The 23,432-nt window shown below is 43.5% G+C and overlaps 1 protein-coding gene across 1 annotated transcript in view; it reads right to left on the bottom strand.

The window, feature by feature from the left end:
- LOC121729708 (low-density lipoprotein receptor-related protein 1) overlaps positions 1 to 23,432 on the bottom strand; it is an 80,471-nt gene that overhangs the window by 13,638 nt on the left and 43,401 nt on the right. The window contains exons 25-60 of the mRNA XM_042118312.1: positions 22,221 to 22,375; positions 21,658 to 21,745; positions 21,229 to 21,545; positions 21,061 to 21,148; positions 20,529 to 20,917; positions 20,248 to 20,401; positions 19,579 to 19,745; positions 19,136 to 19,359; positions 18,879 to 18,997; positions 18,653 to 18,750; positions 18,216 to 18,357; positions 17,708 to 17,872; positions 17,229 to 17,624; positions 17,010 to 17,146; positions 16,735 to 16,886; positions 16,554 to 16,653; positions 15,505 to 15,664; positions 15,304 to 15,406; positions 14,946 to 15,076; positions 14,531 to 14,744; positions 14,007 to 14,398; positions 13,611 to 13,877; positions 13,395 to 13,536; positions 13,089 to 13,309; positions 12,183 to 12,377; positions 11,862 to 12,043; positions 11,340 to 11,559; positions 4,460 to 4,627; positions 3,828 to 3,999; positions 3,525 to 3,607; positions 3,050 to 3,253; positions 2,453 to 2,678; positions 2,090 to 2,307; positions 1,701 to 1,828; positions 1,121 to 1,450; positions 783 to 944 (exon numbers count right to left, since the gene is read on the bottom strand). Of these exons, the coding sequence (XP_041974246.1) occupies positions 783 to 944; positions 1,121 to 1,450; positions 1,701 to 1,828; positions 2,090 to 2,307; positions 2,453 to 2,678; positions 3,050 to 3,253; positions 3,525 to 3,607; positions 3,828 to 3,999; positions 4,460 to 4,627; positions 11,340 to 11,559; positions 11,862 to 12,043; positions 12,183 to 12,377; positions 13,089 to 13,309; positions 13,395 to 13,536; positions 13,611 to 13,877; positions 14,007 to 14,398; positions 14,531 to 14,744; positions 14,946 to 15,076; positions 15,304 to 15,406; positions 15,505 to 15,664; positions 16,554 to 16,653; positions 16,735 to 16,886; positions 17,010 to 17,146; positions 17,229 to 17,624; positions 17,708 to 17,872; positions 18,216 to 18,357; positions 18,653 to 18,750; positions 18,879 to 18,997; positions 19,136 to 19,359; positions 19,579 to 19,745; positions 20,248 to 20,401; positions 20,529 to 20,917; positions 21,061 to 21,148; positions 21,229 to 21,545; positions 21,658 to 21,745; positions 22,221 to 22,375 (6,809 nt within the window). The remainder of the gene's footprint in view (positions 1 to 782; positions 945 to 1,120; positions 1,451 to 1,700; positions 1,829 to 2,089; positions 2,308 to 2,452; positions 2,679 to 3,049; positions 3,254 to 3,524; positions 3,608 to 3,827; positions 4,000 to 4,459; positions 4,628 to 11,339; positions 11,560 to 11,861; positions 12,044 to 12,182; positions 12,378 to 13,088; positions 13,310 to 13,394; positions 13,537 to 13,610; positions 13,878 to 14,006; positions 14,399 to 14,530; positions 14,745 to 14,945; positions 15,077 to 15,303; positions 15,407 to 15,504; positions 15,665 to 16,553; positions 16,654 to 16,734; positions 16,887 to 17,009; positions 17,147 to 17,228; positions 17,625 to 17,707; positions 17,873 to 18,215; positions 18,358 to 18,652; positions 18,751 to 18,878; positions 18,998 to 19,135; positions 19,360 to 19,578; positions 19,746 to 20,247; positions 20,402 to 20,528; positions 20,918 to 21,060; positions 21,149 to 21,228; positions 21,546 to 21,657; positions 21,746 to 22,220; positions 22,376 to 23,432) is intronic.

Raw genomic sequence — 23,432 nt, 5'->3', positions numbered from 1 at the left:
AAATTTTGAAAATCGGTTAACAAACGGCGGAGTAATCGTTGAATATAAGAAAACGAACATAACACCTCCCCCATTTTGAAAGTCGGTTAAAATTGTAGCCTATGTGTTATTTATTTAATATTTTAATCAGCACATGAATTGAATAACAAAATTTTTTTCAAATTAATCGTAGCACCATCTGTCAGGACAAACTAAAATTGAAATATAATAATATTGAATGCGATGATAGCGCCGTCCGCCGGATCTAATGTAAAACATTCCAAAATCAACAACTCCTTATAAATAAGAAATTAATTGAAAAAACATTTTCCAGTAGACCAAACTGTAAATCTAAACCATTCTCGAATCTCCACGAACACACACAAAAAATTTCATCAAAATTGGTCCAGTCGTTTAGGAGGAGTTCAGTCACATACACACGCACACAAGAAATATATATATTAAGATATATATATATATATATATATATATATATATATATATATATATATATATATATATATATATATATATATATATATATATATATATATATATATATATATATGGACTGGACGGATCAGGCTGAAATTTGGCATGCAGGTAGATGTTATGACGTAGGCATCCACTAAGAAAGGATTTTGATAAATTCCAACCCCAAGGGGTTCAAATAGGGGATGAAAATTTGTATATAATAATACTTCTTAACGCGAGCGAAGCCGCGGGCAAAAGCTCGTTTCAATATATTATAATAATAGATATAAAATCAGATCATATAATTTTTTTATTTATTCGGGTAATACCTGATCGCAGTCAACTTCATCGCTGCCGTCACCGCAGTGTGATTCGCCGTCACAGATGTGCGAAGGATGCACGCAGTGGCCGTTCTCGCACTGGAACTGGCCCGGCGAGCAGTGGAATGCCGGACACGACTCCGGCTCGTCTGATCCGTCGCCGCAATCGTCCTGGTGAATTTACGGCAAGTTTAATGAAAAAGGAAGTAAATCTTACATAATATTTTTTAACATGTGTAATGTCTCTGTATTCCGTACTTCTTCTGCTAAAGACAAAATGAATTACATCGTCGAGAAGCATTAGGAAAGTTGTACTGTAGCGTGCAAAACGCTAATTAGCAACATACCTGTGTATCGCAGCGCCACCAGAACGGCACGCACTTGAGGGCAGTACTGCAGATGAACTGCGCTGACGTGCAGTTGGGCTTGCAGCTGCGGCCGTCGTCCTGCAGGACGAAGTGTTCGGGGCAGGCGCACGTAGCTTCGGCACCGTCGTCGTGCGGCCGCAGCAGGCACAGGCCGGCGCAGTCGAGGCGGGCGCACGCCGCGCTCAGTTCGGGTGCGGGCGGTTGGCGCGCGGGGTGTAATACGCGTAAGTCCATGGGCTTGTGCAGCGTGTGGACTTCCGTTCGACAGCGGTACGCACCGCCGCTCTCCGGGGGCGTGTTCTCCGATTCCTACGTAACATAAGTTACCTATTAAACAGGTATTATTTATTTATTTTATTTTACTCGTTACAGCGACCCTAAAAATACTGAAATGTGATTGGTTTGATTTTGAAGATTAGTGAATAACTTGTTATGTCTATAAAACACAATGTCGCTTGTATTGGGATGAGTGATCGGAGGTGTAAGTGATGTAAAACACGTATACATGTAATGCGATGGTAATTTGGACATGGAGGATATTGACGTTCAATTCACTTACATTATAGTGGCGATCGGGGCGGCGTCGGCAGCTCTCGATGGCGCGCGTCTCCCAGTCGCTCCAGTACAGGCGGCCCTGCCACGTCGCCAGCGCGAACACGTGGTGAAGACGCAGCCACGGCATTTTATCTAAAATAGATCACGGTTAAGGATGTAGAACTGTGTATGATTATTACGAGGTAGAAATAAAACATCCTTTGACACGATGTAGTTATATTAATTTGCCAACGTGATTAATCTATGCTGTAGCTTGAAAAGCACGATTGGTGTGCAGTTGCGTAGTAAGCCAAATACAATATACAAGTAATATAATATTCTGTGCGGTAAACAAAAAACATTTTTATACGGCGCAAATATTTGTATTTTTTTAAATTGTATCTGAACACTGACCTCTCGAAAACAGCACTCGCATATTATTTCCATCAAGATCAGCAACAGCTATAAAGTCCTCTCTCGCATCGGCAAAGTACAGCTCGTTGGAGGCGGGCGCCAGGGTGAGCGCGTTGGGCCAGCCGAGACCCGAGCCCAGCAGCACGCGCCGCCCCGACCCGTCCATGCCCGCGCGCCCGATGTGAGCCGCGGACCCCCAGTCCGACCAGTATATCCATCTACAATTTAATGTTGTTAGTTTATACGCCCTTACTAATAATAAAAATACGAATACGCTACACCATGTTTTCTCCTTGTCAAATATACTGGAAAAGTCGCGTGAAAGATAAACACAAAATCAGTACAGCTTATTCATTTACCCACCCCTTCTGCGGCAGCAGCGCGAGCGCCCGGGGCTCCGACAGTCGGTGTCGCAGCAGCACGCGGCGGTGCGAGCCATCCAGCCGCGCCACCTCGATGGTGTCGGTGCCCTTGTCGCACCAGTACACGTTCGACCCCACCCAGTCCACCGCTAACCCGTCCGGGTTCTGCAGCGACGCGCCCGCCACGAGCGCCGCCTCCTCCTTCCCCCCGCCGCTCAAGCTCTCTTCTGTCGGTTTATCATTAACAGAAGATACTATGTAGCCCAAATGCTATATTTTTGTTTGAATACCAGCGGGCCCGACAGACATTGTCCCGTCTTCACTGCGAAGATTAAATTCTCAAAAGCGCTATTTTTCTTTTCAAAATTATCATTTACAAGAACCTTCCCCCGACATTCACAAACAACTAAATAAGAATTATCGATATCGGTTCAGCTGTTCCCTCGCACTCAGCAACACATCTAGCTATTCATTTTTATTTTATAGACTAGGCAAATAATTAAACTATCATTTTATTTTTAACGAACAAACGGCTCTTTGTTTCCATGTAAGCCGAAGTGTAAACATTTTAACATAACTCTCACATTAAAATACGTACCATCGAGCGAGGGTCGACACAGGCGGCGGATGGAGGAGCCTAGGCGCGTGACGTCACTCCAGAACAAACAGCCGCTCGCCCAGTGCATGTCGAGCGCGACGGCGTTGGTGAGATTGTGCACGAGGAGCGACGTCGCGCCGCGCCCGCGCAGTGACGTGCGACGGATATAGTAGCGGTTCGTGAAAATCAGCGACGGTTTCACCGCTGTAGGCAATGTTTATCTATACTAACGCCGTTTGCACAGTGATGCCGCAAAACGCGGAAAAGGTGCGCAACAGTGGCAAGACGAGATGTAACATATCACATATTCATTTCGCGTGTGTGACAAATACATTAAATCCAATCCATTAATAGACTACCGGATTACTGGACTGAATTTGATGACATTTGAAAAAAATAATATAAAACACGGAAAAGATAAAGACAAATTTTTATAACAACAAAAAATTGGCGAATGCTTTCTTTTGTAACTTACAGGAAATAACTGCGCAGCTAGACCCGTCTTCCATCAAACGATAGCCCTCGGCGCAGGAACACACGTAACTTCCTATCGTGTTTCTGAAACAAATGTCATTGTTAACACAAAAGAGGTTTAAATTTTATTCTCTTATTATCAAAAGCCTTTGGCCAAAAACATGGTAGATTAAGAAATAGGAAAGCACTCCAAACTGTCATCTGCAGTTCTTCCATTGGGATTGGCAGTTCTTAACTCTTTACAAGTTATTTGATTTCCTTGTTTTCCCTCAAGTATTCTCCTAGATTCCTACAAGTGAATTACCGGCAGTGGTGGTCGCAGGGGTGGTCCTCGGCGCACTCGTCGACGTCGGTGCAGGCGCGGCGGTCACGCGGGTCGCGGCGCCAGCCGGGCCGGCACCAGCACGCGCGGCCCACCGGCAGGTCCGTGCAGTTGTGAGCGCACCCGCCGTTCAGAAGCACGCACTCGTTTACGTCTGCGGACGACACGAGTGTCGAGTATACCAATTCATGTCCACAAGTCACAACTTCGTTGCGCAGGTTATCATATTTTAGCGGGATAAAAACTTTTTGATTAAGATAAGATTTAAGCGAGAAAAGGTATATGACCGATTTGCATCCATTATTGATTACATGTGAGGTAGAACACAATAACTAATAGTAAACGTTACAAGGTTTGTTCAAATCATAAGGTTCAAAACATGAGTAAATGTCTGTGTTACAAAATGTTGGTTATCGTGTTCTTTAACTCACGTCTTTAACTTTAAACAGTACAGGTTCGCTTTAAAGACTTGGCAAATACATGAACACAGTTTAAGTGTTATTGCAATCATGTTTTACCCTCTCCAACACAAACTTTTATATACAAATTTGCTTCGTAAAAACTTATTGAGGAACAGCTGCAACTAATTACGTTAATAAGTATAATCTACTAACTGCATCGCCACTCGTCGGTGTAGTCGCCGCAGTGGTCGCGGCCGTCGCACAGCGCAGATAGCGGCACGCACGCGCCGTTACCGCACCGCCACGCGCCCGCACATCCATCGCCGCTCGCGACCGCCGCGCTCGCCTCCGCCTCCGTTCCGAATGCAGACGCAAAAGACGCTGCATTATAAATAATGCTATATATAGAAATTTAAAAACAACCCCTTTTAATCTTTCTTTTGTCGGGGGTCAAAAATATAAATGGTCATTGAATCGAGACGCGACAATATATGGACGCTGTTAAGAAATTTTTTTTTTTTTTTTTTTTTTTTAATCTTTTTATCTTACAGAGGCTTTTAACACTCAGTGTTAATGTCAGCCTCATAGGTGAATACAGTGTTCCCTACATAAGGGACAAATCCAAAAAACTATATAATTTTATTGCCTCTGGGGACAACGGCTCCGAAAGTACACTATTGATCCGTCCATTGTGCAGGCAGCCAAAGTCACCTAAGAGCCTTGATCTTAGCTCTGCAGTCCGAGCACACTCCAGCAAAACATGATACAGGTCTTCGGGCTTGTCGCACACATCGCAATTAGGCGAAGGCTTAATTCCAACCAAGTAGCAAAATTTATTTGCTGGAATGTGCCCAGATCGTAATCTAAAGGCTGACACCAACAACTTTCTCGATAAATTACACGAAATAAACCAAGGCTCCCATACTGGTTTATTCTGGATGGTTCCGTACCAAACTCCAACACCTCTTTGTAATTCCTCGCCGAAATGGTATTCCCATTTCTCGAGCGCCTTTTCCTTAATCTGATGACGAAGCTCATTTACAAAAGGTTTAGAACAGACCACGGGACCATCCATAACTGCACTCTTGGCAAGCGCATCCGCAGTTTCGTTTCCAATTAAACCGACATGGGCTGGAACCCATTGCAGTTTAATTGAAACTTTTCCAGAAACATGCCGGAGTAAATCCAAAGCTTCGAAGGCTATCGGAGAGCCACGTTGCTTCGTGGCGCACCGACGAAGGTGTTGGAGAGCACTTCTCGAGTCTGATAAAATAACTATACTGTTATTGTTGTTCAAGTTATTAACATAAGTTAGTGATTCCTTAATAGCAAGAAGTTCAGCAGTCATTATATTATTATCTCTATGTAATTTAAACTTCTGTGAAACGTCTAATTGGGGATCGAAGAAGGCAGCTCCGACACCTTGAGTACATTTAGAGCCATCCGTATATAACTTATTACAATCAGAATAATTATCAGATATGAATTGCAAAAAATAATTTTTAAGTTCACAATCAGATAAGCTCCGTTTTGGAGCCATGTCGCCAACTTTATGTACAATGAGTTCTTCGACATCTATTGAAGACACCCATGTGTTTAATGAATACGCCTCTAACTTTTCACTTACATATACATTAATATTACTCCATTCAGAGTTAATTTGTGCTAGAATTGGGAGATTAGTATTCCTAAAATAATTTCGTACTAAATTTAACTGATCTAAAGAATATAACAAATCGTTGCCTAGTCTAGACTTAAATTTAAGCAAGAACCTACTCGCCAACACGTACCTACGTATATGTAAGGGAGGAATGGAGAGTTCACTCTGCATAACAAACACTGGAGTGCTACGTATAAAAGAGCCACATATTCTCAACGCTCTGTTTTGTAGAATATCGAGCTTTTTAAGATGTGTTTTAGCACAACTACCATATATAAAACTAGCATAGTCAAGTCGGCTCCTTACAAGAGAAATATAAAGACGGCGAATATATTGAGGGTGAACTCCCCACGACCTACCCGATAAAACTTTTAAGACGTTCAAACATTTATAGCTTTTAGCACACAATTCATTTACATGAAGACTCCATCTTAAGGACGAGTCCAGCCATAAACCTAAGTATTTAACTTTATCCACCACGTTAAGAGATGAACCGTTAATCTCAATATCAATATAAAAACTTCTTCTAGTTCTATTAAATACACAAATATTAGATTTAGATACGGATAATTGGAGACCAATACTATCTAAATAGTTAATCACGGCCTTTATAGCTAACTTAAGAGAGCAAACTGTTTCTAGAGTATTACCATTTACAACTGTTTTGTATAACACGAAATCATCAGCGTATTGGGAGTTATAAACATTATTATTTACAATAATTCTAGAAATACCTCTAGTTGCAATATTAAATAAACTAGGAGAAAGGGGGTCCCCTTGAGCTAGTCCCTGGTTTGTACATCTAATTAATAATGCTACTACTTTACTTAGATCATCTAAAACAATTGTACAACGACGATTAGACAAAAAATTAAATAAATATTTACAAATAAAATTACCGATTCCAATTTCCTGCAAGATATGAATTAATGCAGTTATATTTACATTGTTGTAGGCATTCTCAATGTCTATGAAGCAAGCGATTGTTGGCTCTCTTCTGGCAAAACCTAATTGTATATGTGATGTAAGTAAAGCTAGGTTATCAACACAAGATTGTCCACGTCTAAAACCAGTCGACGTGCCGGGAAGGAGGCCCTGGCTTTCAATAAACCACTCCAATCTTCTTAATAGAATCAAATGGAATATCTTACACGGACAAGACATTAATGAGATAGGACGTAATGAGGAGGCAAGAGTGGGATCCCTTCCCGGTTTAAGAATAGGGACTATTTGTATGTCTCTCCACTGATCAGGTACATTACTTGACATTAAAATTAAATTGAAAATTTTTAAAAGCATACACTTAGCATTATTTGGAAGATAATAGATCATAGTATATGATATATTATCCATTCCTGGAGATGTATCTTTCTTTTTTAAACAGTTACGAAGCTCCGCGAGAGTAATGGGTGATTCTATAATGGAAGGTTGTCTTTCTGGCAAAGTTGGCTCCTGCTCGGCAACATAATCAGGGGTCAAGGAATGCAATAGCTTTTCAGCATTAAGAGGATCTACAGTATCTCTGCGTCCAGTGTTGCCTTTGATCCATCGCATCTTTCTCCACATAACGGGTGCTGATGTTTCGTGGTTGATACTGGAACAAAATTCTCTCCACGACTTAGATTTTTCTTTTCTTATAAGTAATTTGGCTTGGGATACTTTGTTTTTCCATAGAAGCAAATTAGAAGGTGTAGGATTACGCCGTAACTGCGCCAATGAAAGACGCCGTTCAGCAACTGCCTTTGAAAGATCCTTATTCCAATAATGTTTGGGTTTGAAGTTTGATGTGGGGTCTTGACAAATTTTAATCCAAGGGATGTGCTTATCAGCCAAATATTTAATTTGATTTGTAAAACTATCATAGCTCGTTTGGACATCATTCACCTCTTCATGAATAAACATTGTCGTTGCTTCTTTAGTATATTCTACCCAGTTAGCTGCTTTATAATTTCTTTTTTTAATGTATCTGTTCGTTTTATAAAAACCACAACTTAACTTTAACACTAGATGATCACTGCCTAAGGATTCATTTGTAACCTGCCAACTCATATTGACAGCAATGTCTGTGGAAGCAAATGATATATCAGGCGAGGTTTTTTGAAGGCTACCGTTAACCCACTTCACTCTAGTAGGCGCACCGTCATTAAGACATATAAAATCATTTTCAAACATAGCTTTATAAACAGCTTCACCTCTTCTATCGGACTTGCAAGACCATAGAGTGTGATGCGCATTAAAATCTCCGATTATAAGACAACCTGTTTTGAATGTATTGAAAATCGCATCCCAATCCTGTTGACTTGTAGAAATTGAAGGCGGACAATACACAGCAATCACGTGCTTTAATGTAGGTACGTTAAAAATTTCAATATTGATTATCTGGATATCAGAGTTAGAAATATTAGAAACTCGTTCAGAATAGTTTATTGATTTATGTATTATGGCGCACAAACCACCATATGAATCGTCTCTGTCTGCTCTCACTATATTATAACCAGAAAATTTCAGGCTTACACTAGATGAAAGCCACGTTTCACTCACAAAAGCCATATGTATTTTGTCTTGTGACATCAAAAGTTCAAAGTCACTGGCCTTACGTTTTAAACTGTTAGCATTCCATTGAAAAATGTTGATACCGCTGTGTAAAGAATTGATATTACTGGACATTATTGTTTCTTCCCATAAACTTAAGCACCGTCTCAAAATTCAAATATTCTTGTAAAACATCTACTACTTCGGACCAGAAAAATTCAATCAACATTTTAAACTTATCTTTTAAACTTCCTTCTGCTACAAAAACTTCTCTTATTTTATCCAAAATCCTTTCTAGCAAACGTTTCCTTTCCTTACGATTAGTACTAGAGCTAGACTTTTCAACTTGCTTATTTTCAGTATGGATTTCAGCACTAGTTATCTGAAATGTATGAAAAACATCCTCGTTATCGCGTCTGACGTCTAGACTTTTTTTCCTTGATTTATTTTTGTTCTTTTTCTTGAACTCAGTTGTGGTAGACGACTCTTGATTAGGCATCGAAGAAACACACTCATCTAATTCCATAATGTCATCATCACTATCATGTAAAGTTTCAACGGCTGCATAGTCGCCAACAGTAACATCTCTGTAAGTGGGAGCCGAAGCCCCGTCGGTCCTGGCGTGGGAAATAATAGGTTTAACAAAAAGCATCTCGGGTTCCAATCTGGTCGAAGTCTTATTCAGTGTCTCTTCCTTCATCTTATTTAATGCAAACTTATAAGAGCACATATGATTTCCCATATACATCCGAATATTTCTTTCTTTCTTAAATACAGGACAAGCAGATTTCATAAAAGATAAGTGATTCCCTTTGCAGTTAACACATCTATAACTTTTCGTTTCGCAGTTTTCATGTTTCCCGCTACACTTAGGACAAATTGGGGTCTTAGATGGACAAATCTGATTGACGTGACCGTATCGCCAACATTTAGAGCATTGAGTCACAGGATACATGTAAGAATCTACGGCCATTCGACACCCATAAGCTTTTATAAATTCTGGAAGATTTGAACCTTCGAACCCTATTCGAACGGTTTCAGACTTTATCCATTTACCATCCGAATCTTTCCGTAACAACCTCTTAATGGATAAAATCTTCGTGTCACATTCGAAAATCTCTTTCAATTCCTTATCTTCTATATCAATGTCAATATCCCGGACCACGCCATAACAGTAATGCAACTCATTAGTATTTCTACAAACCCACTCATAATCCTGTGTAATCTTATTATTCAGAAAATTGTTTGCGTCTAGCTCGGATTTAAATTTAATTAAAAGTTTGAAAGGACTTTTATATTTGATAGTTTCTATGCCCTGAATATTGTATTTAGCCAATAGTTTTGCAAACGCTAACTGCTTCGGTAGAAAATCGGTCTTGGCGGTTATAGAAACTTCAAAATTATTACGTAAATTAGCTGGCGGATTAGGTGATGCAGATGGAGGGGTTCTCTGCAGGTTCCTGCGCTTATATCTCGTGACCAGTGTAAAGCCATCATCAGCTAGCGGCTCTGGAGAACTACCTGCTAGTCGCCTTTTGTTGCCTGGCTGCAACATCGCTTCACTTCCAACATCGTCGAGATTATTATGACCTACTGACATACCTGCATCATCCCACTCTAAGTCTACCTCTCCTTCATATTCTCCAGATTCCAGCACTATTATGTTAACAGCCTCCGCAGCCATCTCATTGTGTGCAGGCTCCATCGTACCTTCTTCCTCAGGTTCACTCATAATTACAACACAATGCGGGTAGATCGAAAAAAATAATAATACGAAAGTTTGTTAAAGAAACAAAACTATTCACATAAGTTCACTTTTGATTTGATAATTATTAATAATTATAAACGAAATAATCATACTTCAGAATATTTAAACTCGGAAACAAAAAAAAACTCGCAAATATGAAATGAAAATTGACGTCACAGAGATCGTAACACGGAGCGCGTCCGAACGTGACGGGCGCAAACCCAGACTGTGTTAAGAAATTAAAATCAAAATATTTATTTCTAAATAGGTTAATAACGTTAACACTTTTAGAACGTCTACATGAGGCCTACCACTGGTTAAACATGTTTTGTTTCGTCCGAACTAATAAATACTAAACTAATAATAAACTAACTCAACAAAAAAAAAATGTGGGTTAACACACATAATATTACGTATTGAGTTTTTTTTTTTTATTTTTTTTTTATTTACATAAATATGGTACAGAGCGTGATACGATTCAAGAAGTGTTTCACATATTTTGTCGATTTATCGACGTGCAAAATGTTAGATAAATGTTAGTCAAGTTATTACAATTTACAGTTAATTCGTTAGTTTTTACATACCTATTTCTATTATATTATATTCGTATTATATTTTTAATTTTACATCATTATAATTTATATATAGTTACGCAGTCACGTTCTTTAGATCATTTAGAACAAGAGTGCATTCATAACTCAACAAAAAATTTGTGGGTTAATATTTAATTTAAGACATTGTAAACTATTGATTTTATTATTTTTAGTAGAAAACTTTGTTTTCAAATTCAACTAATATAGTTGAATTTGAAAATAAGATACAAGAAAAATTAGCTGTAAATTTTTCATGTACTATCAAAGAAGTTCATTCCTAGGCAGATGGGGGGCCTCGTCAAACCCAGCAGATCACAATTAACATTAAATTGACATGATCCGACCAAATGACGTTGGTCTGTCAACTGCCTAGGAATCGATTTCCTCGATGGTACCTTATAGTAAAATAAAAAATGAAATAGCGTGACGTCGCGTGCAATTTTCGATGTAAAAGCCCTTAAGAAAATTGATAAAATATGATAAGCGATTTATAATGATACTGGCAATTGTACCGGTGTCTAAAAGAAAATAATAATAAGTGCTTTATTAGTTATTACGTACAGCACGCCAAAGGATCCTCGTCGGACCCGGTGCCGTTGGCTTTGCCGTCCTGGCAGTGGTCGCGGCCGTCGCACACGAGCGGCTCGTCGACGCAGCGGCCGCCACAGCGCACGCCACGCGCGCACTCCGCCCCCTCCGCCGCCGCCGCTGCGCGCGCCGAGCACCCCGGCGGCTCGTCCGACCCGTCCTCGCAGTCCTTGTCCCCGTCGCAATACAATTTCTACGACGAGAATATCATACAATATGCATTATTTTTAAATAGTAAATAACTACTCGTAGTAACTACTCGTTAGGAAGGCAATTTTACCAGGTTAGATTCCGAATAATATGTTTAACTTCATCAGTTATCACAGTAGGAGCGACAAGATACTTCCTATAAGATACATGGATGTAAAGTGAAACTCAACAATCACAATTATTATTAGTGTACAGTATTACGTGATATCGTATCCGTCACTAATGTCAAAATTTGCAAAGGATAGGTTTTTTATTCTTCAACGCAAATATTTAATCGATATTTACCGTATCAAGGCAGTGCGCTGATGAGGCGCAGCGAAAGGAGCCGGAGGGGCAGGCGCAGCGGGCCTCGTCCTCCCCGCGCGGGCAGTCCGTCACGCCGTCGCAGAACGCCGTCGCCGGCACGCACGCCCCCGATGCGCCGCACCGGAACGTCTCCGGTCCGCATGATGTCGTGTTTTTGTGGCCTAATTACGTAGATCAACATTTAAATGTTACGTGAAAATGTAAGTATAATTAAGACCAAGCAAAGGCAAGGGAACGGACCATAATTAAAAAAAGTGTCCTTTTTTAGGGTAAGTAATTTATTATTATTTGTACACTTACTACAATGCAAGGTTTCGTCGGAGCCATCGGTGCAGTCGAGTCTACCGTCGCAGCGCCAGGATAGCGGGATGCACTCCACCGCGCCGCCCCCTCCGCCCCCGCCGCCGCACTCGAACTGCTCCTGCGAGCACCCCAGCAGCGGCTGCTCCTCGAACGTATCTTCTTCGCTGTTCATCGACAAACTCGTTGTAGTGTCTACGCAGAGGACGCAAAAAGCAGTGATTAGTAGCGCACATTGGATATTTATTTATTTTTAAAGACCAAATGCAGTTTTGTAAATGTAATGTCATACTCTAGAGTCTAGACTCTAGAACAAGGATGGCCAACAAGCGGCCCGCGGACCACATGCGGCCCGCCGTCTGTTACCTTGTGGCCCGCGGAGCCTAGCACATTTTTTTAAAGTTAAAAAAAGTTAATACTAAAATTACCTTACAATACCTGCTTATAAAAAGCAAACAAACACTTCTTTTCTTTTGTGTGGCTGACCTTAAAATAACGTACTGAGCTTCAGCTAGCCGCGCAAACTGAACTACTTTTTGCCTGGAGGACGTACGTACGTTTTTTTTGTTCTAAGCTCTAAGTTCTAATAGGAAAAAAATTGAAAAATTAGTATCCGATTTTGACTGTGCGCAGACTTATCTGGCGCACACTACGAGTATACAGTTAAACAAGGCTGTTTTTGAACGTGGCGAGAAAAGGAACTAACGCTTCTATCATACAAAAACGTCATTTTTGACAGTTCTCCTGTACCAGCAGCGCCCATTGACATCATTGACATATTCATATAAAGCCTTGTCGAACTGTACATAAAATTTGGTAGTACGGCCAGGAGTAAAATTCTACTTTCGAATTTTGACCCAAGTGTCGAAAAGGTTGGCCACCCTTGCTCTAGAGTAACTGTCGTACCCGCGGGGCAATCCAGTTCGTCGCTCCCGTCTGTGCAGTCGCGCAGGCGGTCGCAGCGCATGTCGGGCGCGTAGCACGCGTCACCCGAGGCGCAGCGCAACGCGCCGTCACCCAACGACGCGCAGCTCCAGTGCGGGCAGGCCACCTCGTCCGAGCCGTCCGGGCACTGGGCCGCGCCGTCGCATCGAGCCCCCGCTTCAACACACGTGCCGTCGTTGCACCTGCAATGTTTATACGATAAAAGGCAATTGCGGCCTCCACTTAATATCAAAATTATTTAGAGAACAATATGTGAGTAACATTTACTTGTAGTGTGAGTCTAGACAGTCGCAGCCGAGCTCGTCGGCGCCGTCCTCGCAGTCGGGCCGGCCGTCGCATTTAGAGGTCATTGGCAGGCACCGCCCCCCGGTGCCGCACGGAAAGTAGTTAGCCGGACAATCGCGAGACGCTATAAAATCAAACATTTTAGTTTCCATATTGAGATGACAGATAAACGATTAACACAGAATTTTATAAACTTACTGCAATAGTAGAGGTCCTCATCACTAGCGCCGATGTCGTCGCTACAGTGCGGGACGCCGTCGCACACGAGGTGCTCGGGCAGGCAAGGCCCCTCGGCGCAGGCGAAGCGCTCTGGCGGGCAGTGGTTGGGGAGCGGCGCGCCGCAAGAGCGTCCGTCACGCTGCAGCTCCCGACCCTCACCGCAGCCGCAGCTGGAGTGCCCGCTCGCGTCCAGCGTACACGTCTCCGCGCACCCACCGTTGTCCATAGCACACGGATCCGATGCGCCTGAGGAGTTCCAGAGATTTTCTATCAGAATTTAATATGCTCATTTGTAGACCTAATAAATAAATTTATAATACTGATAAACAATTCGACAAGCTCATGTATAGCTATATAAAGTATAAGATTACTCACAGTGCTGATGGTTGGGCGCGACGACGACGACGGAACAGGGGCGCATGACGTCGCGGCGTAGCGTGGCGACGCGGCCCGCGCGGTCTCCACGGAACACGGCGCGCGCCACCCAGTCCGTCCAGAACAGCCAGCCGCCACCCGCCGCCACCGCGAACGGGTGCTCCGTGGCGGAGGACCGCGTCACCACCGCGCGGTGCGAGCCGTCGTAGTGCATCCGCTCCAGCTTGTCGAGCCGCGCGTCGATCCAGTACAGCAGCCGAGAGCGGTGCTCCAGCGCCAGGCCGTTCGGCATCAGGATCTCCGTCGTCACGATCGCCTCCCGCCCCGCGCCGCTGACGAACGCCCGCTCGATCGACGGTCGCGACTCGTTCCAATTTGTCCAGTAGAGTCGCCTAAAATATGTGACATCGATGTTTCTTATGTAAATTGCAACGATTACAAATAAGCAATCTTTTAGTTATTATTTAAAAAAACAGCTCATTTTGACAAATTATAATTACATAATCGGTTTTTATTTTACTTACATCTGGCAGGGCTCGTAGTCAATACCACGCAGACGGTCCCCGGGCGTGAGAGTAAGCACGGTGCGCACGTGCGCGTTCGACGCGGCGGGCAAGCGCGTGGCGTCGGCGCGCATCGCGCGGATGTTGGCGGCCTTGATGGTGGCGGTGCTGGCGCACGTCCAGTACAGCATACCGCTATCCGCCGAGAACACCATGCCCTCCACAGAACCCGCCTCTGCGAGGTAGTTTTCATTGGAGGAACAAACACCAAAAGAGAGCGTGTACAGAGTACACAAAGTGAAACATCTGTCCCACATTGCTAAGACGTCGTGACGCATTATTATTAATTACTATTTCGACCCCCTTTTTCATAACGCCAACTTGAAATTTCAAGTATATCAAAGGAACGGTCTGGTTCGTTTGGAAGAATACTCACGTTCGAGTAGCACGCGGTGATCGCTGCCGTTGAAGTGCACCGCGTTGATGGAGCCACGCTGGATGTCGGAGTAGAAGATCGTCGTCGTGTCGTACTCGTAAGCTAGAGCTATCGCGTTGCGCATCAACGTTCTGCAAATTTTAATGTTCGCATCGATTTAATAGTCACGCATCCATACTACTATTATGAATGTGTCTGTCTTTTACCTTATTAAGCTTAAATCGCTGAACCAATGCAGATACTTGGTGTCCATTGACATAATAATATGATATTTTTTGTTGCAGAAAAATTTACAGTTCCAGCGCTATGAACGACTTTTGGCGAGCTAGTAAGTAAAATTTTATGTGAATCTACTCACTTATTTTCAATAGGCGGGTATGGGGAGTTCAAGTTTTTCTCGTCCTCAAAGTGTATGGTGTCGATTTGTGTTAGGCGGGAGTACATCAAGAAAGATTTGTACGCTGCAAACAAATATAAATTTACAGGTTTTCAAAACTTATACTGAGATACAATAATAATTATGATTTGTGAATAACATTTAATGACAAGGTATACCGACGTGTGCAATTCTTGCCATTGGGCGCGAGGTCGGCGTGCGGGCATGCGCAGCGCGCGCGTTTGCCGTCCCACAGACAGAGCGCCTCGCACCCGCCGTTGTCCACCGCGCACGCGCTCATCGCACGCCCGGCCGGCGCCTGCTGCGACTCCGAGGACCATATCTACGCATGAAGTTCCTTTATCGATCAACAATTTTTTATTTAATCGTAAGGGAGTACTAAAATATTTACAGATTGAATAACTATACAGGGCCAGGCCTGTCCCACTCGTACGTTTAGGCATCAAACTGTAAGTACCACCCGCGGGTGGCACATCATAAGGGACTCACAAGCGAGCGGTGACGCATGCGCAAGATTTTTCGTCGACTATCTACTGTATACTGATCATAGAGGAATTAAATTCATGATACTGATTTAACCGCTGTGACAAAATCGTTATAAATATTATAAAAATGAACAAATAAAAAGGCCAATGAAATATTTACTTGAATAAGGTATTTAAATACAAAAAGTACATAAAAACTATACAAACATAGCAAATAAACCAATTTCATACAAAAAATACACGAACTACACAGAAGTAAGTTACTTGTAATGTTTAAATTGTCAAAGTTTCCTGCACTATAATCGAATATAAAACTACTATAAAATATAGGTTGGGATACTAAAATTTGATATTACTATAAAAAGGTTTGCTACTCGTACCAATAGTAATTAAAAAAGATTATTTTGTTTTCTAAAAAGCGAAAACCTTGATTTCGTAAGAAAAGTTACGCGTTATGCGATAGAAAGAAAGCGCACTTGTAGGTGAATATAATAGTAGGCACTTAGCATTGCGCGGTCGGAATTTGAACTTTATAGTATCGTAGCATGAGTCGTTATTTTTTAAACGGGTTTCGGGAGTGATATTTCTGTTGTTAAACTAATATGTATTCTGTGACAGGGCCTGCTTTTTTTCTGTCTGGCGTATTGAACACGTCATAAAACAGACTAGACTGGGATTGATGCGTTGTGTAGATATTTTTTTTTTATTATGAAGAGGTTTACTTACGAGCAAATCTTTGAGACTATCGCCGACTTTATCGATGACGATTCTGTAGTCGCTCAGGTTGGTCAGCGGAGCCACCGCCACGCTGCCGTTACCGAGCATCCTGTAAATGATTTTAAAATGAATTGGAATACTCGTGTGATGAGTGATGATTGATGCTATAAAGCAAACAGCAGTGTCTTACGTGTCAAGCCAGTAGAGATGCGCACGGTGGACGGTCAGCGCGAGCGGGTAGCGTAGCGGCGCGCCCGCAAGCACTTGCGCCTGGCCCGAGCCGTCGTAGCGCATACGCCACACGCTCGGCGAGTACGTGTTCGTCCAGTACACCATGCCACCCTGCAACAACGCCACTTTTCGTATTTTTATATCATATTTCGTACCTAAATTTCTTAAAAAATATAAAGCGAATTCAGCAACATAAGCTACGTGTACGTTAGTAAAAACATTGTGCAGCCTCACCTGTACATCTAGCGCTATGTCGGACAGCGCCGTGCCGTTGTATAGCAGTTCCGGAGCGGAGGCGTCGAGCCGCGTACGCTGGATCCAACTGCCACCTGACAGGAACAACCAGCCCGCTACCGGGTCTATCGCTATGGCTGCAAACGGTCATCGTAAAATTATTACATTAATATTGATTTTTATATCTTAAGGACTTTTATAAATCGAGCGTTGACTGACCAGTGACTGGCAAGGGATCGGTGACAGCCAGCACGTAGCGGTGCGAGCCGTCGAGGCGCGCCAGCAGCAGCAGAGTGCGCGAGGGGTCGGAGCAGTAAAGGTTGCCGGCCAGCCAGTCCACCGCTAGCGCTCCGAGGGCGTCAGCGCCCGCGCCCGCCGCCGCACCGCGCACTAGCACCGCCTGGCGCGCGGAGCCGTCGCGCCGCACGCGCCACGCCGCGCCCGCCTCTCCGTCCGCCCAGTACAGCCACTCGCCCGCCGCGTAGTAGTCGATGGCCGCCGCGTTCGCGATCTGCGGGATGGGCGGCAGGGCGCTCGTGTCGCTGCCGTTCGTGGCGTTCAGCAGAAGCCCGCGCAGCTCCCAGCTCATCGAGTATATCAGCGCTTCGTCTAGAGCTGCAAGAGAATAGGAAATATATAAACGTTTTTTCTATCTGTACATTTTTTGATAAGTATTTAGTACAATGTATTGTACTCACGCAAGCAACGCAGTCCATCGCGACGGTATCCCTGTGCGCACACGCACATGCTGCGCGACTCGCTGAGCGACACGCACAAGTGCTCGCACTGCGCCGTACGGAGCGAGCACGCGCCCGCGCCACGCTGGGCGTCCGCGTCATACACACGGATTGACGTCACGCCGTCTATATTTTACAGCTTCTTATTAGTTTGCCACTTTTAGGTCTACTATTAATACAATAATGTAATTAAAGTATTAAGACAACGGTCTTCGCCGCAAGTAGCAACTAACATACATACATACTTAATACTTATAAAAAATCATATAGCGAATTAAATATAATTCACAGTCAGCTTGTATATGTTACATAATATTATGTAGTCGGACACATTGAAAAAGTCACATAACAGATGATGAGAAATATGACAAAGGCAGCAGACCTCGAATAGTACACTGCATAGACATAATTTATTAGTAACAAGGCTCATATATTAGAAAAAACATAAAAGAAAGATTCTCATAAACACCTGTATTGTTCTTATATATCCTGGGTTCACCACACTCATCCTTGTCGCACGCACGCAGCGTGGCATCGGAGTTGTCCGCCCACAGCACCTCCCCTCCGTGCACGTCGAGCGCCACCGGCCGCGCCCCCATGTGCAGCGGCAACTGTCCACGTTATATACTGTTTATATTCCGTTTGTAATCAATATTTTTTAGTGAAAATATGCGTAGTTTGATTTAAAAACATAAATCGACAGATCGGCTACGCAGTAAGCCACAAACCGTTTTTTGGGCAAAATCTATATTTCAAGGCCTACACACTACACAACCGTAAAATGCAGATTTAAAAAATATTTTATAAGAAACGAGATAGTATTTTATGTAACAAAAGACCTCCTCCGTAGTCACTGTCTAAATATATGCTGCGATAACACTTATTAATTTACGAAATAGAACTTACAGTGTGAACAGTTTCCTTTTTCAGGTCCATGTAAACAATCGCAGCGGACGCCAGGTTAACCCAGTAAAGACGATCTTTTTCAATGTCAATCGCAAAGCCTGCAATCAATATAAACTATGAAGTAAACTATCAATTTATATAATTTAAGCAAAAGACACGGAGGTAAATTTTTTTCATAATTATGATGTTATATTTTGTGACAGAAGAATAATAAATTGATACATACTAGTCACGCCGGCAACATGCATACTGTCTTTGAGGAGGACGTGGCGGCCGCTGCCGTCACCGTTCGCAGTTTCGATGCGCTCCTCGCCGTCATCGTTCGTGGCCCAATACAATTTTCCCCTAGAACACATTCAGGTTCGTTACACTTCACTGTAATAACCGCGGCAACTGTCCAGTTATCAACAAAGGTATCGATATTACCACGTTATTTGAGCAAGATGATGGGAAATAAAACGTCCTTTACATCATTTTGTTTACCTAAGCGGATGCACCTGCAGCGCTGAGACGTGAGTTGGTGCGTCGCGACGCAGCGTGGCGGTGCGATCGCCGCGCAGGCCGCTGACGGCGAGCACGCCACCACCGCACACGTACAGCAGACGCGCCGACCAATCCAGAGCGAGCGCGCGTGCGCCCGCCAGTGCACTGTCTGCCACCGACTCCGCGCCACCTCCACGCACGTCCGCCCGCTTTATTTCGTACGTCTGCCACACGACCACAATAAATAAAATTAATTTTTCACCAATAGGTTGAAAAATTAAGATTAATTCGTAAGAAATAATATCACAATGTTGTCACAACAGTAATCTTATACCTCTCAATCGTCTGGTTCAAATCATTATCAGAGCCTTAAATTTGTCAAACTTTAAAAAATACAACATAATATAAGAGGTACACAGATAAAAGTGCAATAAGACACTCACGTCCATATCAATCCAGAAGATGGCGTACTCAGCTGGCAGGGCGTGGAGCGCGGCGGGGGAGGAGACGAGGGCGCCGGAGACGGTCGGCATCATCAGCTCGGCCGCCTGCTCCAGCGCCAGACCGCGCACCTCGCCCGCGCGCGCCACCACCAGCATGCGCTCGTGAACTACAAACACAATTTTGTACCATTGAAGAAATTGATTCATAGGCAGTTAACAGACCTACGTCAGTTGGTCGGGTTATGTCAATTTAATATTAGTCGTGAGCTGGGTTTGACGTAACGCGACCAAACTATGTAGGTCCGCCAAATGCCTATGAATCAACGTTTCTGATAGTACAGTACAATCACATTTATGATAAAGTTAAAAACAGTCTCAATACAATCTGGCAAAAACTAACAGTTGAGTAGCTACAAAGCAACAGTGACATGTTATGTCCAGTTTTCAACGTGGGTTTACAATTTACATTAAAGACAATTTTAATAATATGCTACTGACTAATTGCACTATTGCACTATTGCTAATATATTGAAAAGGTAAACTGTCAATGACGGATAGCTCCCTAAATAAATATGCAAATTCAAATTTAAATTTATTTATTTGCCAAGAATATGGTACAGTAGATGGTTACATTTTTATGAGTTCAGACATATTCTACACAGCACATACCTTCGCACGTGCGGCCGTCAGCAGCGAGCCGCATGAGGTGCGGACACGCGCACACGCGCTCCGTCGCCGAGTCGATGAGGCAGAGATGCGAGCAGCCGCCGTTTTGTTCACAGGGGTTTGTTGTGCCTCGCGGCTGGCGACTGGGATGTATGACCTGAGTGGATTATGACACGATATACACTTATTTCTCACATTTAGGTAGATGAATTAATTTCAGTAAATATTATAAAACTTTCCTACTGTTTATGTGCGCTGTTAGTTGTTATTAACAAGCGTCTTACCTTCAAATCGAAGGGCTGCGTGAGCGTGCGCTGCACCACCGCGACGGAGCTGCCGTTCCACTTGTTGGCGCGTACGACGCTGTTGCTGCGCCAGTCGGTCCAGTACACGTGCGACTCGAACACGGTGACCGCGAACGGGTGCGACACCGCGTCGTGGCCGCGCAGCAGCTCGCGTCGATCGCCACCGTCGTAGTCGGCCGTGTGGACTGAGTCAGAGCGTGCGTCTACCCAGTATAAACGGCGTGCGGGATGATCGAGAGCCAGGCCGTTAGGCCACGCCCCAGCGCCGTCCGCATCCGCACGCAGCAGCCGCACGCGCCGCCGCCCCGCTAGCGACGCGCGCTCGATGCGCGGCAGCGTCGGTTCCCAGTCCGTCCAGAACACGTAGCCTAGCATTCAATCGGTTGACATAAGATATATACATGACTCGGCATCGGCAATTTCGATGAATTCCGACTAAAATAAACAATCAAATAATATTTGGCAGAGACATCTTTACTTCTATTGAACAAATAATCAGTAGAATACATACCAAGTCGGGGATCTACGGCGATGGCACGCGGGCTGTCCAGCTCCCCGGTAATCAGAGTGCGTCGATATTTTCCATCAAGACGTGCCACCTAAATTTAAAAAAAGAAAATATTAAAGTGTACTTTTTTAATCAATTTATTATTATTCAACTTTTAGAGACTTTGCATACCTCAATCTGATGCAGGCTGCTCTCGACCCAGTATAGGTTTCCGGCGATCCAGTCCACGGCTAGGCCTTCGGCGGTGGAGAGGCCCTGCTGCACCACTGGCTCGATGCCGCTGACCACCTCGCCCAGCAGCGTGCCGCGGTAGATGGCGTCGTCGACCACGTCCGTCCAGTACAGCTGCAGCACGCCGTTGTCGCGTCGCCAGTCAAGCGCGATCGTGTTCTTGAGCGAGGACACGAGCGCGCGAGACCGCAACGACGGCAATTCCATGCCGCGAATCTCGTGTCGATTACTGAATACTAGTAGTGGCGCTGTACTCTCTGCAATCAATGTTTCATTTTTTTTAACAAATCCATTTTATTCATACTTGAGAAAACGGTATTTACGATTACGGACGTTCTGTTATCAATAAGAAGGTGGTATTAATCTTACCAGTGCTCTTACAGGTGAATCCATCATCAGCGAGACGATAGCCCTCGTAGCAGGTGCATTTGTGACGGTTTTTGTATGGCTGACACGTCTGCGAAAAATACACTCAGATTAATGTTATACCCCACGTAATTTGACTTTTTTTTATAGAGGCTTAACACTCACTGTTAATGTCAGCCTCATGTAATTTGACTTATAAAACTAAATTAGTCAACCTGTAGTGTCCTTGATTAACTACTACTCCTTTTACTTGATAAATGAAACGATAGACTTGATATACCGTTATTTGATTTATTGATTGATACTTGATGATCAAAAGACCCGGGTGTGCGAGCACGCGCGATCGCCTTGATTGATCGATGCGAACTGATTTTAATAAAATAATTCCGCGAGCGCGTCCTAAACGCTGACTCCTTAAAAACCCTAAAAATGTGCGATATGGATCGTACACAACCGTTTCGAAGCCTTCTCACCAGACTGCGCTAGAAGTTTATCCCCCCCCCCCCCCCCCCCATATTAATAAGATAATAGAATATCTGTGCATAATTTTAACAAATAGTGTGAACCTGTGAGCATATTCCCCATTCGCCGCAGACGTCGGCGGGTGCGCAACTGAAGCCGTCAGGGCGCAGGCGCATCGTGGGCGGGCACGCGCACGCCGGCCCGCGCGGCGTCGGCGCGCACACGTGCGAGCACGCAGCCACCAGACACATCGGCTCACCTGCGTCAAACATAGTGGCTTTAGAAGGCAGACTCTTGCTAATAATACAAATATGAAAGTGTGTCCGTTCTTCAGTTACCACTAGCTATTTGACCGAGGTCTCACTTTGCTCGGTACGAGGGCTGCTATTTATGTATCCGGAACTGGCCACTTACAAGAACAATATTTAAAAAGTAATTACAACATTTGAAAATAGAACTCTTTGGTTGAAGAATACATTTTGTTTCATGTGACTGTCAATTATTTTTCCATTGTGGCGTCATTTTGAAAATTGCGTGTCTTCATTTGCCATGGATTTAACGCGTGAACATTTTCGTGCAATGATTTACTACGATTTTCGGCGTGGGCTAAATCAACAACAGTGCTTTATTCAACTCACCGCAACTTTTGGAGATGAAGCACCATCAAAAACCACTGTTTATCACTGGTACAGTGAGTTTAATCGTGGGCGGTCTATGCTCACGGATGAAAATAAAGAAGGTCGCCCAAAAACAGCTGTTGTCCCACAAAATATAGATGCTGTGCGGGAACTAATAATGCGTGATCGTCATGTTACATATCGCGAGATAGAGGCGTCCTTAGGCATAAGTATGACGAGCATACATAAGATATTACACGAACATTTGGCTGTAAAAAAAATATGTTCGCGTTGGATTCCGCACAACTTGACAATCGATCAAAAACGGGCTCGTGTCGATTGGTGCAAAAAAATGATAAAAAAATACAACCGTGGTACGTCAAAAGCCGTTTATAATATCTACACAGGTGATGAATCTTGGATCTATGCATATGACCCCGAAACTAAACAACAGTCAACGGTGTGGGTGTTCCAAGATGAGCCGAAACCAACAAAAGTTACTCGTGCAAAAAGTACTTTGAAGCAAATGGTCGCCTGTTTTTTGGAATTAATGGACATGTGGCTAAAGTGCCATTAGAGAATCGTAAAACGGTTAATTCTGAATGGTATACGACCATTTGTTTACCAGAAGTCTTTGAAGAAATAAGAAAGGACAACCGACAACGCAGAATCATATTACATCACGACAATGCTAGCTGT

Source organism: Aricia agestis, chromosome 1, assembly GCF_905147365.1.
Source record: "Aricia agestis chromosome 1, ilAriAges1.1, whole genome shotgun sequence".
Lineage (NCBI taxonomy): Eukaryota > Metazoa > Arthropoda > Insecta > Lepidoptera > Lycaenidae > Aricia > Aricia agestis.
Note: the sequence above shows the minus strand (reverse complement) of the source record. Positions and strands in the feature narration are given on the sequence as shown.